General features: G+C 42.0%; 1 protein-coding gene across 1 annotated transcript; it reads right to left on the bottom strand.

Annotated features, from left to right (window-relative positions):
• Positions 1-2165: 2165 nt before the first annotated feature.
• Positions 2166-17923, bottom strand: LOC137344580 (uncharacterized). The gene is made up of 2 exons (XM_068007649.1): positions 16031-17923; positions 2166-6800 (listed from the first exon to the last, which is right to left on the bottom strand). Exons 1-2 carry the CDS (start codon positions 17549-17551, stop codon positions 6528-6530), a joined length of 1794 nt encoding a protein of 597 aa, XP_067863750.1. The 5' UTR covers positions 17552-17923; the 3' UTR covers positions 2166-6527.
• Between the last annotated feature and the right edge of the window lie 1792 nt (positions 17924-19715).

Consider the following 19715-nt stretch of genomic DNA (forward strand, 5'->3'; position numbering starts at 1 on the left):
AGATCCCTTTGTACTGCAGTACTTTCCAGTCTCTCGCCATTAAGAAAATAACTTGCTCTCTGATTTTTCCTGCCAAAGTGCATAACCTCACATTTTCCAATATTATATTGCATCTGCCAAATCTCCGCCCACTCACCCAGCCTGTCTATATCCCCTTGCAGGTTTTTTATGTCCTCCTCACTCTCTACTTTCCCTCCCATCTTTGTATCATCTGCAAATTTTGATATGTTGCACTCGGTCCCCTCCTCCAAATCGTTAATATAGATTGTAAAGAGTTGGGGACCCAGCACCGACCCCTGTGGAACACCACTGGTTACTGGTTGCCAGTCCGAAAATGAACCATTTATCCCAACTCTCTGCTTCCTGTTCGATAACCAATCCTCCACCCATGCCAGAATATTACCCCCAATCCCGTGATTTTTTATCTTAAGTAATAATCTTTTATGTGGCACCTTGTCGAATGCCTTCTGGAAGTCTAAATACACTATGTCCACTGGTTCCCCTTTATCCACCCTATACGTTATATCCTCGAAGAACTCAAGCAAATTTGTCAGACATGACTTCCCCTTCATAAAGCCATGCTGACTTTGTCCTATTAAATTATGCTTATCTAAATGTTCCGTTACTGTCTCCTTAATAATAGACTCCAAAATTTTACCCACCACAGATGTTAAGCTAACTGGCCTATAATTTCCAGCCTTCTGCCTACTACCCTTTTTAAATAACGGTGTTACATTAGCAGTTTTCCAATCTGCCGGGACCTCTCCTGAGTCCAGGGAATTTTGGAAAACTATCACCAAAGCATCCACAATCCCTACTGCCACTTCCCTCAAGACCCTAGGATGAAAGCCATCAGGTCCAGGGGATTTATCCGCCTTGAGTCCCATTATTTTACTGAGTACCATCTCCTGAGTGATTTTAATCGTATTTAGCTCCTCCCCCCCGAGAGTCCCCTGTTTGTCCAGTGTTGGGATATTCTTAGTGTCCTCTACTGTAAAGACTGAAACAAAATATTTGTTCAGCATTTTTGCCATCTCCATGTTTCCCACCATTAATTTCCCGGTCTCATCCTCTAAGGGACCTATGTTTGCCTTAGCCACCCTTTTTCTTTTTATATAACTATAGAAACTCTTGCTATCTGTTTTTATATTTTTTGCTAATTTCTTTTCATAATCTAACTTCCCTTTCTTAATCAATCCTTTAGTTACTTTTTGCTGTCTTTTGAAGAATTCCCAATCTTCTATCCTCCCACTAAGTTTGGCTACCTTATATGTCCTTGTTTTTAGTCGGATACTATCCTTGATTTCTTTACTTAGCCACGGATGGCTGTCATTTCTTTTACACCCTTTTTTCCTCAGTGGAATATATTTATTTTGGATAGAGAATATGTGCCATTCAATGTCCAGTTGCCTGACCGATAAATATGTAACACATTACGAGGGGGGTTATATTACAGGGCACAAAGCATGGGACGCATACGTGCAATAGGATAGGTTAAAGGATGAATCAAGTGCATCAGAATAAGTTTTAGAGGATGCATCAGCCCAACATGGGATATCCTGTGTTACTGAAGGTATAATAAGAGGATACATGGAAGACATGCAGCGTTTTGCGGCGTTGAACGTCTGCATTGGTTATTAGTATAAAGATCTGCTACCAACACAATCCTGTAGCCTCTTGGGATACCATTTAAAGTAATTCTGGAAAATAACCTGGCCCTTCCTCGTACAACACAATAGTGAGCTTATTGCTATCAAAGTACCAAGCACTATCTGGAAAATAAGTCAGGGTGGAGGTACTTGATAGCACATGGACATTCTGGCACAGATAGAGTCCCAATTTGCATACACCACCACATGGGAAGGAAGTACTTTTAGTTGAATTGCCCTCCCCCAATATTAAAGTTTCCCTGCTAAGAGGTATTCCTGTCATGTTGGGTATTAAGGAAATACCCTCATATGGAAGGCATGAAATGGGATAATTTCTGGCAGGCTGTCATGGCTCCATGCAGGGACCTGCCCATCCGAGAGCTGTACAGTAAAGAAGTTGTTCTATACTTGTTCAGATTTATAAGTCCATCTCCTTGTAGTGTAATAATGGAACAAACCTTGGGATTGGCAACAATACAGCTCACCAGCTGTGTAAAGTGAAACAATAACTTGATATGCTTTAGACTGATATATTTTATTTGCAATCTCACAGCAATGGTGGGTTAGTCAGTGCTGAATGCACAACCATATGTCTCAAAATTTGCATCATTTAGTGATTTACATATTAACAAGCCATTGTTTGATGGAGGATTATAAATTAAAACTTTTTTTTACAGCCCTGTTTATCCCAATTAACAAATGATGTAAATTATAATTTTTTTTACATGATTTACAAGTCTGCATCAAAACTGTACAAAAATATAATTGGTTGTTTGATAAATAAAAACTAAATTGAGGGCAAATGGTGCAAAATTAATTCCATCTGTTGCAAAACAGGCTCCAAAAAGTCCACATGCTCAGCATTTGCACACAATGCAAGGTGGAGATTAGAGGTTGAAGCGGAGGAGCAACATCTGGTAGAAAAAAAGAATGAAAGTGGATTTGCGACACTGCACTTTTTGAATCCAAAAACACCTGGTCACTGACTTCTAATTTACAATCCTGTCCTCAAATTTGCTATAGGCATTGACTTGCCTTATCCCACATCTTTCTTAGGTAAGGAGGGGCTAGGCAGTAACAAAGATTTCACACCAGGACACATCAATTCCACAGTGTCATGTAGTCAATGTACATACCAGTCAGCAAGGGTGGCTTCTCTCTCACCTTAAAAAAAGGGGGGGGGGGGGGGGGGGGGGGAAACTTTTGTCAACCCTCCAGCCCCACAGCTCCTCCAGTCTGAGCTTCATTACTGTATCTGCTACCCCCAGGAGAGAAGCAGACTCTCCTATAAAGGCCCATGTCAATCAGCCAGCAGAAGTGCCCCTACGTCAGGGTAGGGCAGCACAGGCAAGTCTTTCCGCATCAATGGGACAGAACACTCCACCACCATCTAGCTGTGTGCCTTTTAGGGAGTAACAAGTACCAAAGTTCAATTTGCAAATGCTACTGAGCTGGTTAGGTGTAACTAGATTCAGATTAACAATATTTTTTTAAATCAGTAGTCCAATGCTGGCACTAGAGTGCATCAGACTGAGAATCTAATGCTCTGTTTGCACAGATCTGCCCTGCGGCACTGCAGTGAGTTAACAGAAGGTGGAGGTGTATGAGCTTCAAAATCTTCAGCTAAGATCATTAATTGCTGAAAAAAGTGGATCACTAAAGAAACATTTTAAAAAATGTTCAGCATCGGCTTGGGAGTAAAAAATGGTTGAACTGTGGTTGTTATTCAGCCCTATTTGAGGAATGTGTCAGGCAGCCCTGGCACACGATGCCACATCCCTAGAGGACAAAGTGGAGAGGGGTTTGGACCCACACTACCTTTATGGAATAAATAAAAATGTCGAAGTACATGCAGGTGGCATTTGCTTTTGAAGCCCAGCATCATTTGTGGGTTTTATTTCCAAGCTGTGATTCTAATCTCAGTTTGATCACAGGTCAATTTCAACAGGATGCAATAAAGTCCAAATCTTTGGCATCCTCTAAACCCCAATCCAGGATAATTTTATACCTCCCAATCCTGACTCAAGTGAAACAGAAATTCCTAATCCCATGCAGATTGTTGATTCAATCCAATTTCCAAGTGCTACAATTTCCAGTGAGTGAGCAAATATCCATGCAGTGTTTCATTAGACACAAGCATAAAACCAACTGAGCGCATCTCAGAGACAGCCAGGTACTCGAGGTGCCCAATGTATCAATTCAAAAATAAAATTCTGAAATAATGAACCAATACACCTTGGATCACAAAGATTGGGAAAGGATAAAAACAGACTTGAATTCTGGATGTGACTTGCAACATCAACAATCACATTTTTAAAATAAAGCACTTGTTACACATCTAAAACCAATCAGCTACAAAAAAACCCAAGAATTTAAATTTCAAGAAAGCTAAAAGCTGTTGTTAACTTTATCTTAAAACAATGCTCTGATTCCTTAATCTGTGTGCAGAATGGTGATCACATACATTACTTTGCAGTTACTAACAACTTTGCAATGCATTAAAGTTGGGAAGAATTTTTTCAATGTGTTTTCTGAAATTGGTGAGTTTTGTTTTGCATCCCTTGGGATGAACCTGTCCCGGTCTGGCCTACACATGACTAGTCCACACGATGTTGCTGACTATTAAGTTAAAAATTTGATGAAAAGCTGAATGCTGCATGTTGTAATAAACTAAAACTACAACCAGTAGCCAAGTTTAAAAGGAAAAAAGGGAATTACTTGGCTTCCATGGCCTTTTCCAATATAATCAGATTGGGAACAGGAACTGCAGAAAGTCATTTCTCCTCTTTTTATCTTCTTCAACTGCAGTCAATTTTGAACTAAATTTTAAAATCATGGCTGGTCTGTCACATGCTGAAAACTGTGTTAAAAACAGAGCTGTTGCATCGGTTCTGAGGGTCCTATGCAAAAGGGCTTCTCAGTCCACAAACCATATACCCCAGCTCACTGCTGGCTAGGCTGGCACCAGGATTTTATTGTTGTAAAAAGCAGTAATTAGCTATGTGATTGTTCCCACTCCTAAATGAACTGTTTGGAGCAGGTTGCTGCTCTACCCAAAGTGTAGTGGTTTGAGCGATCCAATTGTTTAACTATAGAGTCCGTGATGGAACCGAAAAATCACGCTCTTCAATTAAGAAGACATGTGCAGTACGATGGCACTACAATCTGTGGCAACATGCCTACTCTTGTCCCTCCTCCTCCCATAGTGCTGCTTAGACCTCTAGTCCCTCCAACTCCACCTATAGGAAACACACAAATTCCTTCTGGACTCCCTGAAGGAATCAAACATGCAAATAATCCAACTTTAGTTCATTGGAAGCTGTTAAACGGGGACACAGACTCTTCAGTGTTCATCAGATTGAAGAAAATCTCATATCAGGCAACCGGTACTTTTGAAGCAACGATTCCTGACATTAACAAATGGATGACAGAATTGGTTCTAACAAGCTGTATAAATTTCTGCTTCTGCATCTGAGACAAATTAACAGTTGCCTTTTCTCCCAGCATTTCAAGAGCTAGTAAATTACAGATCGAAGAGCTAAACAATACCCAGCATCCTTAAAAGACATTCAAAAAGAGGCAGGCCCATTAGTGCAAGTAATTTCCTTCATATCAACAGTTATGATCTGAAACTAGGCTGTGTCACAATCAAATTAGTCAATGAATCAAACAAACAGCACTGTCATATTGTAGTCAGGCTGCAAGAGGGGATAGATACGCTGTAAAATCAAATCTTCTCAACATAGGGGCAAAAAATAGAATGTGGATACAGGGAGCAGAACTCAGCAGGAAATTGAATCCAATCTCAGGAATTTGAAACTCTACAACCAAGGCTTAAAGGAATACTGAAGGATAAGCCTCCTTTTTTCAATTAAGGTTTATTTATGTATTGTGGATATACTGTATCCACAGTACATAAATAAACCTTAATTTGAAAAAACACACTGTCAGACTTTTATATTTGTAGCCTAGCCTATAAAAAGCCGTGTTTGTGCTATTTCCAAGACTGAGTTGTTAATACACACATTGGCCCTCAGCTTAAGATTCCAGCACCTCCTATTGCTGATTGAGCAGTGAAGGCCAGTCCCCAAAGATTCACATTTCAGTGCCCCATGCACATCAAGGTTAAACTTTCTCTCAAAAATAAGCTTTATTTAAAAAAAAATAAAGAGTAGGATTAGTTTATCCAACAGTATTCCTTAAACACCCATGATTTTTCAGAATTAGGTTCAGGCGGATTAAATGATCTGAGCTTCAAAAACATTTAATATTGGGTTAATTACCAAATGCGATTTTCATTAAGTTATTTTTTCCTCTCTATTTCTTTCCCATTACAGAGTGCCTTAGCCCCCACTACAGAAGAGTACCATATTGAACCAAAGTTAATTCCTCTATTTGCTATAGTTACATTTGCCTTTTCATCCAAAGCAGATTTCACATAGGATTCAGTCCACAGAGACATGATTTTTACACCATCAGTTCAGGCTGGATTTGAACCCAGGTCCCAGAGGTGAAAGGGCAGTGAGCTAACCACAGCATCAGCTAAGTCCCATACTGCAGAAGATTCGAGTAACTGGTATAACTAGGTGAAGCATATAAAGAGGAAATCAAGCATAAAAAGTGAAACCAAACTTTTAAAATCATCAGATCAGATCACACTTGCAGAATGAAATCTAGAATAGTAATAGTGACAGTGGGTCTTAGCACTATTTTGATTCCTTGGATAACAAAAGGCTACTTGTCCGAAGTTTCTCCAATTGCAAATGGTGAAAATTTTGATACAAGCTGGTCTCACAGTAGCCATGATACCCCACACCCAACCCCTTACTCTGCTAGTTAACAGGGTGACGTTGCACAGTTCCAACAAAATTTTAAAGGTTAATGTGCAACTAGACTGTCTGTGATTAACAAGAGGGGATATTTTCTGCTTTCCAATAACTGTCCACTCTGAGAGATCACTAGCTGCCCGGGCCGCATTCTTTCCAGCACAGTCCGTCGGTGTTCAAGGGTAAAACAATAGCCAATATATTCCTCAGTCTCTCTGATTCGCTTCTGGAACCGGCAGCGATCCCGGGCATACTCCTCCCAAGGACCTTTACGTATTTCTTCGCTGCTCACGTAATACTCAGTGACGTGCTCATCGAAGGCAACCTATATGAATGGAGAAGAAAAAGTCGCTTTAGCAGTTATAAAACATTTAATACTAAAATCATAGCTGTGGCAGACACACTGAAAGACCATTTCCAATATAACTATCTTCTGTAGTACAATGAGTTGGCGATAATGTAAGGTGTACAATCTGTCCAGGGATCCCATTCCAAAATTAAACAAACAATTCAGACAACTGAATCTAGATCAGGAAATCACCTTTCTCTACAGAGCAGTTGAACCCATTACTAAAGGTGGCAGCGAACATGGATTTCACTGTATCCACCAACAAAAAGAATAATTCAGGATTTAAAACTGGCTTTAATGCAACAACTTACATTTACATTCAGGAATTTGAGGTTAAAATAAACCATGCTTGCAAACTTAGTTCTGTATGCATGAATCACTGGATGATCCCTAGCTACATGCTGGAAAAAAAAACAGCATCAAGATCTTGCAACCCTGCTACAATGAAAAGACAAGAGCTTAATCGAAGTCTCTCACTGGTGGGGTGGCCAATATTCATCTTACTTAAAAAAACTATTTCTGAAAGAATATTACCAGCAAAGAAACTCATTCATCCTTAATCAACATCCCATTTGAAATTAATTTCCCTCCCTTTACACTTGAGTTAATTCATACAAGGATTCCACCGTATTATATATGACAGAGAAAGTATAATAGTGATTATAACAAACCAAATTGGCTGCTTGGTTACAGAACTCAACAGATAAAACTGCATTACAGAACAGTAGAATGAAATCAGAATTTATCTCAGACACTAACATGACAATACAATATACATGGGGAACACAGAAACGTGGCTTCTACCTTAAACAAAGGAATAAAGTCTGGTCACCAGTTGCAACTTTACCGAAGGTCAGTAGCGATTACGGCAGACACCAGATTCTCCCACCATCGATTGCATATGAAGAGATGGCAGTCTGTGGAGTTTCAGTGGCATGGACCCACATTTTTATGGGTCTTGTGTTTACCGATTAGGTGCCTTCTGTTCTGGCCAAACCAATTCAGCACCAATTTCAGGCAACTCACTGTGCATCAGGATGGCATGCGAAATTTCAACAGGCCAACAGGAACATATAACACCGGCAGCAAATTAAATAAAACTATCAATGGAATGGAATGTAAATTGGTCAGCAGCTCCACAACAAACACCAAAACAAGGAAGGGTGGTTGAACCTGATGGGTTAGACAAAAATATTTAAGCAGGCCAATCAATTTTATACAGAAAAGTGCAAAGAATTGCACGAGGAAAAATGGGCTACATAAATAATCCAAGAATGGTGTCCAAATAGCTAAATATAACGATGAAAGATATCTCAAGGTTTTAGTAGACTCAATGAACACGGCCATATTTGCAGATGATACAAAGGTAATGAAGGTGGTGGGCTCCAAAGTTAATAGGATAAGGCACAGGTGGATTTGAATATACTTGGGAATTGGGCAGACAGATGGCAGATGAAATTCAATGTAGAGAAATGCAAAGTGCTTCACATGGGGATGAAAAAAATCCAGGAAGGGACAATTACTAAAATGGAAAAAAAATAATGTGCATGGAAAATGAAAGAGATCTGGGGGTCCTGACTGACAATAAATTGAAGCTGTCACAACAAAGCTCGGTGGCAGTGAGTAAAGCAAATCAGATGTATTTAAAGGTCAATATTGAGCCGAAATAGTGAGGTAATCCTACCACTTTATGAATCATTGGTGCAGCCGCACTTCGAATACTATGAACAGTTCTAGATGCCACAGTATAAAAAGGATATTGCAGCTATTGAAACGATGAAGAGAGCCACCAGGATGATTATGGGGATGGAGGGATTATGTAAATTGGGCATACTCTTACTGGAAAAAAAGGTTATGGGGATATGCTTTTAGGATTGTAATGGGACTAGACAACTTAGACCATGACAAGCTGTTTCACCTTGTCAAGAACATTAGAACCAGAGGACACGGCCTATGCTTGAACGGATGCATTATATGGTTTCTCCCCAAAATTAAAGATATAAACGTGTGTGTGTGTGTGTACACCACCCCCCCCCCCCCCAACGGAAATCTGATCCAGTCGACAACTGTCAACTATTGGAGTCTCATTTGGTCAGACACTTCTTTTGAATCCCCCTTCCATTAACAAAATTAAATGGAAAATACTGGAAATGCACCTGAAAGAGAAAATGTTCTAGACATTAACATTGAGCAGTGCTGGTTCTGATGAAGGGTCTCGTCTTTCTGTTTCAAATCCTGCCTGATCTAAAACATATTTTCAATATTTGAGATTTCCAGCAGGTCCAGATTTTGATTTTATCTTGTCAACTCCATTAATGCTTTTACATGATGTAAATCAGTGTCAATTATATTTCCGAGACTCAAGTCACTAAGGCCACCCATCCATCAATACATACATTTATCCTTCAAATAAATCTCAAGATGGAAGCTAGCAAGGCCAATCAAGTTAATTCCTAAAATTGTTTTGGGAGGGTTAGGAGGATTTTTTTTTTTTTTTAAAAACACAGGACTGTTAGTACATGGAATGACCTGCCAAAAACAGTGGTGGAAGCAGAATCAATAATAGCTTTTAGAAGGAAAGTGGATAAATATTTGAGAACAATTAGAAGGGCCGGGGAATGGCACTCTGGGTCGGTCTTTCAGAGAACTGGTACTGGCACGATGGGCCTTTTTCTATGTAAAATTCTATGATTCAACAACAATGTTTGTTGTGCAGATCCACTGCAGGAAGTATCTATAAATTTATACTGCATGTTAAAACCAAAAGAAAGATACAGAAGTTGTTTCTGCAGGTAGGTTTATATGCTACCATTTCCTTCGATCAATAAAATCCCACAAGGGGAAAACAAGTCCTGATTGAATTGCAAGCTATTATGACCGAAGACACCCTGAGCTCTGGTGAGTAACAAAACACGCTGCAATATCAATGCAAGTCACAATTATACACATTCAGGCTGCCCAACATTAACGCACACAATGGAGAGATGAAGCCACGCAGAGCATGAGCTGTCATTGTCCTCTTTTCCCTACAAAAAAAAGTGAGAAAACTGAAAAATAAAAGACTTTCTGCATTGCAAGATAACATATTATGAGAGGCTGTATAATAGGAAATAAATCCAGGATTACAGACACTGAGCACCAAAATTTCTATGTATATTTGTGCAAGTATATATATTTAGAGGAGAGGGCTATTTTGTGAAATTAGTAATCCAATCGTTGGAATTCAAACTAAGTTATTTTTCCTCCCCCAGTGAGCTCAAATTTAACACCGATCCACCAATGGGACTAGGTGGTAGTGGATTTAAAACATTGTTCCTTCACAGTTTGGGCCTGGGATAAATTCCAGTCTAGACTGATGGGACATAAAGACTCCTCTCAATATATTAAGTCAAGAAATGTACTATGGTTTTGAAAATTAGAGTAAAATTTTTTTTAAATATAACTTCCTGTTTTCAAACTGGTCTGAACCCCGCCCCAAGGTCTATTTACTTGCACTTCATTCCATTCCTTTTAATTGAATAACTATTTCACAGTATCATATTACTACTACATAGAGTATTTATGGAATGAAACCACTCCACCTCCATAATACATTCAGAAGCCAAGCATTTTTAAAAAATCTTACAGTTGGCCTATGACATGCACCTCATATTCTGCATACATGAAAAAAAAAATCAGAAGCCACAGTCCTGTGAAAGACAGAGCCCTCAAGTGAGCATCTTTTAAAATGGGTTTCACAACAGGTTAGGGTGTGTTTGTAATTTAACACAGTGTGGTATAAAAGTCAAATTACCGAGAAACACAAGTCAGTTTCCTGGAATTCTAACTGCTATAAGTTGCAGTTTCATAATGCAGTCACCATATTAGAGGAAATTGCATTGCGATAAGCTTACTGAATGATCACATTATAAGTCATCCTATTATAACACAGCATTGACAAAAGCACTATATTTGGAAGCAATGCAAACTAAACTCTTAAATACTTTACAAATGGGAGCCAAATCAACATGATTCTGCTCCTGTTTGCCATACAAATTTGCGGGGGATAAAAGGCTAAGAGAAAACCCAACTTTTTTGATGATTGTGAAGTCATTGCCCATGTTGATTTCATTTTTTCAATCATTATAAAAGCAGTGTTACAGCAGGCAAAAGTACACTGATGTAAAACACATTCCATGTATTTTACGCAGGCTCTAAAAGATGAAGTGTCATAATCCTGAACATAAGAAATAGGAGGAGCAGGAGTAGGCCACATGGCTCCTCGAGCCTGCTACGCCATTCAATAAGATCATGGCTGATCATCTACCTCAACTCCATTTTCCCGCCCTATCCTCACACCCCTTGATTCCCTTAGTGTCCAAAAATCTATCGATCTCAGTCATGAATATACTCAATGACGCAGCATCCATATCCCTCTGGGGTAGAGAATTCCAAAGATTCACAACCCTCTGAATGAAGAAATTTTTCCTCATCCCGGTCCTAAATGGCCAACCCCTTATCTTGAGACAATAACCCCTAGTTCAAGACTCTCCAGCCAAGGGAAACAGCATCTACCCTGTCAAGCCCTCTGTAGATGCATTGCACCACCCAATCCTCCAAATATGCTGCAAAGTCGCTACACTGTTTCGGCAGGTCTACTATATTGTTTGCCAGAACACCCACCCTTTGTTGTAGGAGCCACAACCAACAGCGCTAGAAGTTGGACTTGCTGCAATGCAAATTAGCTGCAAGTGAGACACGAATCAGCATTAAACAAAGTCACAACCTAAATGCTGAGAAACTACTGTACAAAATGTTCAGATAACTCTAAACAAATCACACCCAGCAGGCCATTCCCAAGGTAGGATGTGGGTGCAATGGAATAAATAATAAAATTCACATACAGAACTAGTGAGAGGCACATTAAAATGACCACCTGTGCCATTCTCAGAACAAAATTAATTGAGACTTCACAGAAGGTCAAGTGACATGTGGCAGAAAGTAGAATTCAGAAATTGTTTCAAAAACTCATTGAAATTTGGACTTCACAAGAGAGTCTGAACTTTTACCTGACCTTTTATCGAATCACCCAGAATAGTTCTTTGTAAAGCTGAAGAGGACGGATTGAGTGTTAAGAAATAGCAACACTTTTATCCCCAAGGGAAGTAGGGCAAGAAATTTATTGCTCTGGAATTCCCTCCCTAAACCTCTCCACCTCGCCCTCCTCCTTTAAGACAGACACTCCTTAAAACCTACCTCTTTGACCAAGCTTTTGGTGCTAATATCTCCTTATGTGGCTTGATGTGAAATTTTGTTTGATAATCGCTCCTGTGAAGTGCCTTGGGACGTTTTATTATGTTAAAGGCGCTGTATAAATGCAAGTTGTTGTAATATAGATCAGCAGTCAATGCTCATTCCAAACTGTGTCTTAAACTCTTTGCTGTGACCAGTGACACAAAGCTTACTGCAACGAATCTTTTGTTGTCAAAACCATGCTGCATTTCCAGCAGGAAAGCAACTACAAACCTGGACAAAAACCCCAAAAAGATCACCCTGAGCATTAAACCTAGATAGTGACTCAACATTGGTGTACAAATCACTCGGTAACATTTAGAGAATGTAAATAGAATAGATTGCAGTAATTAAAAGGCTGGTTATCATAATGGTGTCAATTGCAACTGCTGCTGTATCAAACATGTAATGTGTGCTGTGGAGGCTATTATGGTGCACTTTGACATTGTAGTAAAAAATTTTTTTTAGGGGTAGAGAGAAGAGGACATGCCCGGAAACTTAACACCACCAAAATCAAATAACAAAAATATAAGCAGTGATAAAAGGAATATTTCTTTAATGGAAAATTTCATTCTGTGGACTCTTCCTGATAAGACCCTCCATACATGGCTTAACTGTCCCATATCCCAGTGTACTCTTTACAACAATTTCTGATTCACAGTATTGCTTACACAAAGTGTTGCAATGGTGATTATTTAATAGGAGTCAACAGATATCCTTAAATAAACACAGATGAGAACACAGTGTCCTTACAGATTTAGTGGCAATGGCACTGGAATGTCATTTGAATTGGTGAAAAGACGATAAAATGAATGGGCAATAAAATGCCAGCCTTCCCAGTGATGTCCATATGCCAAGAATGAATAACCAAATAAAACATTTGAGCGACTGGTCTAAATTCAAGGTTGTCACTTAGATTTCAGTTAAATGTACATGCGAGTGCCCCTGCTAGAGCGAGAAGCTTTTACCTGTTTTCTTGCTCAATTTTTTTTTGGGTACTATTTGGCTTTTTCCCCCCCATGAACACTAACTTATTTACTTATCTTTATGCCTCTCAAGCAATTTCTCCATTATATGCACATTGCGTTTTATTTTAATTCTCCTTCTCTCACCTTTCCCATTATCCTACAAGTGGCAAGTAACATTTGAGCCACACAAGTGCCAGGCAAGGACCACCTCCCCATGACATTACCATCGCCAAATCCCCCCAACCCCATCAACAACCTGGGGATCGTTGCTGACCAGGAATTCAATTGGACCACCCACATTAAAGCCTGGCCTACTGGAGCAGGTCAGAAGCTAGGAATTCTGCAGCGAGTGGCTCACTTCCTAACTCCCCAAAGCATCTCTACCAGCTACAAGGCACAAGTCAAGTGTGAAGGAATAATCTCCACTTGTCTGGATAGGTGCAGGTGCAACAATACTCGAGAGGCTCGACACCATCCAGGACAAAGCAGTTTGCTTGATCGGCACCTCATCTACCAACCTAAACGTCCACTCCTTCCACCACTGTCGTATCGTAGCTGCAGTACATACATCTACAGGATGCACCGCAAGTCGCCAAGGCTTCTTCGACAGCATCTCCCAAAACCTGCAACCACCACCACCCAGAAGGACAAGGACAGCAGTTGCATGGCAACACCATCACTTCCAGGTTCCCCTCCAAGTCACACAACATCCTGACTTGGACATATGTTGACGGTATCTTCATTGTTGCTGGCTCAAAATGCTGGGACTCCCTACTGAACAGCATTGTGGGAACACATTCACCAAGCTGACTGCAGCAATTCAAGTAGGCGGCCCACAAGGGCAACAAGGGATGGGAAATAAAGGTCAGGCTTGCCAGGGACGCCCACATCCAGAGAATGAATTTTTAAAAATTCTCTCTCCTGCTTATTTCTAGACATTGAGTGCCAGTATTAGAGAGATGGACTCCTTAGCTAGAGCAAAACTGCTCTACAATCATTATAATGATGCTGCCAATTAAAATACTCTGCAGACACAACCCAACTTTGGGAGGATAAATTCCACAATTGCACTGCTAGGGATTTTCAGTTTAAGTGGGCGAAGTACAATTATTTCATACATCCTCTATTGATCATTGCTGAAATCTTTGTACAGATCAGAGAGGAAGGAGGAAAACGTCTTACACACTTTAAAACCAGCAAGACCATAAATAGCAGAGTATTCTTATAGCAATAGAAATTAAACCAAGTGATATGTGCCTCAATTCACAGCGACAGAACTGTGTGGGGACAGGAGGAGGAAAAGGCAGGCAAGAGAAATAGGAACACTAAACAAACGATCTTAGGCTTGATCCTATTTTCTGTTTTATGTTAGCTGTATGAGATTGAAATATATCCTCTATTTGCAGGTTAAATGTTTGAAATGATATTCCATTACCCACAGGAACAATTCAATTCACAAATATCATCTGTAGTTTCAATGGTGAGGACAAAATACTGTAGTTTTGCTGTAAATCTATATTTCACCAGCAAATCACACTTCATGTAACATGAATAGCATACCATTCAAATGCTAGCATAAAAAAAATCTATCTGAACAGTAAATATCTGTAGTCAGCTGCCCAGAATTACTGTCTTATGCATCTATCCAGATATTGTGTTAATATATTCAATGTCTTTGTTGATTTGGCAGAGCTGTTTACAGCTTTTTCTTTATCTGTTGGGATTTCAACAATTTTCAACAAGTACCTTGGGACACATGGCTCAAAATCCCAATGGCTATTAGAGGTTACCCATGGAATAATGGTAAACAATTTTACAACACCAAGTTATAGTCCAGCAATTTTATTTTAAATTCACAAGCTTTCGGAGGCTTCCTCCTTCCTCAGGTGAACGAAATTTCGTTCACCTGAGGAAGAAAGAAGCCTCCGAAAGCTTGTGAATTTAAAATAAAATTGCTGGACTATAACTTGGTGTTGTAAAATTGTTTACCATTGTAAACAATTGTCAACCCCAGTCCATCACCAGCATTTCCACATCATGGAATAATGGTACAGTGCAAAAATTCAGTGGTAGGAAAAAAAATGTCTAATAGATCAGAGCATTCCTTTAAAAAAGGTGAGCTTCCTGCATTAAGGGAGTGCGATAAAGGAGAAAAACATTCAGCCTTGAAAAGTATTTTCTGCAGATCTCTCCAACACTAGTAAATGCATAGCTATCTCCTCCCCCCTCAGACCTACCCCACCCAATTTTCTCTATCGGAAAGGCAGTCACTCAGGCAGAGATACCATTCCACGGTCTCCAGGATCTCTTCAGAAGTGCGCAGGCATCACACGGGAACGCAAGACTGGGGTGCATAATAACCTAACACAATGCCTCACCTAACACAGTTGACCAGGGATTAAACTTGTGTCTGCATGGCTTAGTACCTGCCATATGGTTACCGAACCATCATAGGGCAGAGACATCTTCTTAAATAAATTATACGTGATCATTTGCAACAATTCTGTAGAATACATTTTCTCCAAGGCATTTCTAAAATATATACTTCAACTTATAAAATATATTGCTTTTAATTTCTAGAATTACATTCACCACACCAAACAAACCCAGTGAATTATTAAAAAATGAATGTTCATGTTAGCTAGAAACATATTTCAGCACCAGTGCACCACATTTTCAGCAATGCTCTTGCACAAATATACTGAAATATATTAATCAGTACAGCCCCCATTACCAATATCTGAAAGCCAGTTCAACTTCTTTTCCCAGACTACTAGCATACGAGAGATTCATGCAACGTTCAAAAAATGTAGTCAATGCAGAAATTTCAGGGAACATTAAAGTTAAAGCTTTAAATCCATTGCACCGGTTACCATTATTTGAAAACTGTTACGCTCCATCACTTTACCTTAAATCCTCAATTTACACTGCTGGGTTATTTGACTTACAGAAATCAAAATTAATTACCTTTTTGGAGCGTTTTCTTTCTGAAGCCAAGTGGGCGAACGTTTTCTGTAGTTCACCTTGAACGGAGTCAGAAAACCCACTGTCCAGTCGGTCCTCATCCTCTTCTAGCACAGAGGAGCACAACTCCGGTTGCTGGGGGCAACTGGACTTGAATGCAATACTGGTGTCCAATTTCTGCTCTGTTTTAATACAGGCTTGGAAATTCAGGAGGTTATAGGGATCGGAGGACCCTGCTAAAGAATTCCACAGTTTTCCAGTTTCATCACTATCCGAGAGTTCAGAACTACCTTCGCTGTCAAATCCATCGTCGTCCCAGTCGCTCTCCTCATCCTCACTATCATCATCATCATCACTACTGGGGTTGCTTCCTAAAATGAAAGCTATTGTTTTATTGGAGCACTGAGGTCTGGGCAAGGGAGGGCAGTTTTCCTCCTCTTCTGTATCACCCTCACTTTCATCACTGCTACTCTCCTCACTATCCCACTCGTCATCTCCCAGGGATATAATCCTATCCTCAACAACCAAATGATCGAGTTTTGTCATGGGCGAGTCAACGCAACGGTGCAGCAAAACTGCATCTTCATGTTCTACAGAATTATCTTTATTGTCCTTCAGATCATTACCTTCAGAACAGTTCTCTTTATTGGGTACAAGCTCAGGAGATACTCCATTGCCCGAATACACACACGGTTGCTGTTTGGAGCAAGTGTGCTCCTCTTCCAAGCTGGAATAGCCATAGTCCTGATCTGGGGTGATAACGCCCATCTCTCCGGAGCAATGGGAAAGTTCGGTGGGCAGAACAATAGCAGAAAGGGGCAATCCTGGTAGTTTTGTGTTGGCCTGAATGCTGAAGCCAGACTTTTCTGAGGCCACCACCTGTTGTGTAGAAGATGCTGGATAATCACAGGTCCATTGATCCAGGTTCAGCTGCAGCCTGTTCAGGCTTTGGGAGAGACACGCGGCCTTGTGGGCGACCCCTTGCCAGCTGTATGCTTCCAGGGGCCCGGGATAGGCTTTCCCCCACACTTTCCCCAATAGGCCCTGAAACCCCGGAGCCGAGGCCGCCCGGTGAGAGCGCGAAGAGGCCTCGGCGCTTTGGAAGCCGCAGTCGCGCAGAGGACGCGGCGGGTCCTCCTGAGAAACGCTGCAGCCAAACGGCTCGGGGCCCGGGGCCTGGGAATCGACGGCGCCGACCCAGTGCGAGATGGTGGTCAACAGGCCTCCAAAGAGGTTGGCATCCTCGGCCTCGCTCTTCAAGCCGAAGCCGCCTTTGGCCTCCATCGAGCCGGCTCGCATCTTATCCAGAACCGGTCCGAGGGGGCTCGGGTCCTGCGTCTCGCCAACTTCCCCTGGCGGAGACCTGTGGAAAAGAACCATGCTGGGCCTGTAAAAGACGGACAGGAGCCTCATCCACGGGCTCTGGTAGAAGGCGGGTCGGAATTGGTCCTCCCTCGGCCCGCCGTCGCTGCAGGAACCGGCGGCCGCTGGGGCTCCACTGTGAGGGAAAGGGTCCCAGTTCATTTTTTTTAAAAAAAAAATGTTTAAACAAAAAAAAAAATTAAAAGAACCGACCGACCGCCTCAGTCACTTTATTTCCAAACGTCGTTCGTCGCTGCCGAGCGGGCCCTGCCGCCATTTTAGGAGCACTCGGGCCTCGGCGCCCAAACCATGAATACTGCGGCTGGCAGAGAGCAGGAGTCCGCCAGGAGAGGCTGTGGCTGGAGGAGGTGATGCCGCTGTGAGACCCAACACCAGCCGCTGCCACACGCCATCCCCGGCCCGGCCCGGCCCGGCCCGGCTCGGCTCTCCGCTCCCTGCCCGATGGCGACGGCCTCTGAGCGGCTGGTGAAGGAGCCCAACGGACAATTTCATCAGATGCCGAGGAGAGTCGCGCATTCCAAGGAGAAGCCTCGTCGTCTTCTCCTCCTCCTCCTCCTCCACTCGCCGCTGCTGCCACCTAGCTAGGATGATGTGGAGATGCCGGTGATGGACTGGGGTGGACAAATGTAAGGAATCTTACAACACCAGGTTATAGTCCAACAGTTTTATAACCTGGTGTCGTAGGGTTCCTTACCTAGCTGGGAGGGCGGGCGGCAAGGGAGAACTGCATGCGGCTGCTTAAAGGAAGCGTAGATCTTGAGTGTTGGAGAAGCTCAGCAAGTGAGGCAGAGTTAATGTTTCAGGTCCAAGACCATTCAAATTTAAATATTTCCTTCGACCTGGAATGTTAACTCTGTTTTCTTTCTCCACGGATGCTGCCTCACTTGCTGGGCTTCTCCAGCATCTTCTGTTTTTTAATTTTAGATTCCCAGCATCCACAATATTTTGCTTTTGATAGATCTGAGTGCAGTAGGCTCTCTCTCGCCCCAACTCATTTCTTCCTCCCCCGCCCCCCACCCGCCATTGGCAACTCTCCCTCCTCCCCTTTCGCAAATGTCCGTCACTGTCTGGTTTTTGGCCCAAAATATAAATTTGTTAGTCTTTTATTCATGTGTTTGCCTTGACTCCCCCACCAATTGGATTTCCACCCCTGCCACAGCATTGAAACGACCCTTACCAAAGTCACAAATGACATGCTATGTGACTGTGATCAAGGTAAACTATCCCTCCTTATCCTTCTGCAGCCTTTGACATGGTTGACCATACCATCCTCCTCCAATGCCTCTCCTCTGTCATCCAGCAGGGTGGGATTGCACTCGCCTGGTTCCATTCTCGTTTATCCAGTCGTAGCTGGAGAATCACCTACAATGGCTTCTCTTCATGCTCCCACACCACTACCTCTGGAGTCCCCCAAAGATCTATCCTTGGCTCCCTCCTATTTCTCATCTACATGCTGCCCCTTGGCGACATCATCTGAAAAAACACACATTGCTACACGTACCCTGATGACACCCAGCTCTACCTCACCACCACCTCTCTTGACCCCTCCACTGTCCCTGATTTATCGCACTGCTTGTCCGACATCCAGTATTGGAGGAGCAGAAATTTCCTCCAACTAAATATCAGGAAGACCGAAGCCATGGTCTTCAGCACCCACCACAAACTTCGTTCCCTAGCCACTGACTCCATCCCTCGCCCTGGCCGCTGTCTGGGGTGGAAACAGACCGTTTCCAACTTTGGCGTCCTATTTGATCCTAAGGTGAGATTTCCGATCCCATATCCGCTCCGTCACCAAGACTGCCTATTTCCACCTCCGTAACATTGTCCATCTCTGCCCCTGCCTCAGCTCATCCATTACTGAAACCCTCACCTATGCCTCTGTTACTTCCAGACTTAATTATTCCAATGCTCTCCTGGCCAGCCTCCCATCTTCCACCTTCCATTAACTTGAGCTCATCCAAAACTCTGCTGCTCGTATCATGGCTCGCACTAAGTCCCGTTCACACATCACATCCTGTGTTCGTTGACTTACATTGGCTCCCAGTCCGGCAAAGCCTTGATTTTAAAATTCTCATCCTAATTTTCAAATTCCTTCCTGGTCTCACCCCTCCCTATCTCTGTAACCTCCTCCAGCCCTACTGCCCTCCGAGATCTTTACACTCCTCCAATTCTGGCCTCTTGCGCATCCCCGATTTTAATCGCTCCACCATTGGTGGCCGTGCCTTCAGCTGCCTAGGCTCTAAGCTCTGGAATTCCCTCCCCAAACCTCTCCACCTCTCTAGCTCTCTCCTCTTTGACCACATGT

Source organism: Heptranchias perlo, chromosome 27 (genome assembly GCF_035084215.1).
Source record: "Heptranchias perlo isolate sHepPer1 chromosome 27, sHepPer1.hap1, whole genome shotgun sequence".
Taxonomy (NCBI): Eukaryota; Metazoa; Chordata; class Chondrichthyes; order Hexanchiformes; family Hexanchidae; genus Heptranchias; species Heptranchias perlo.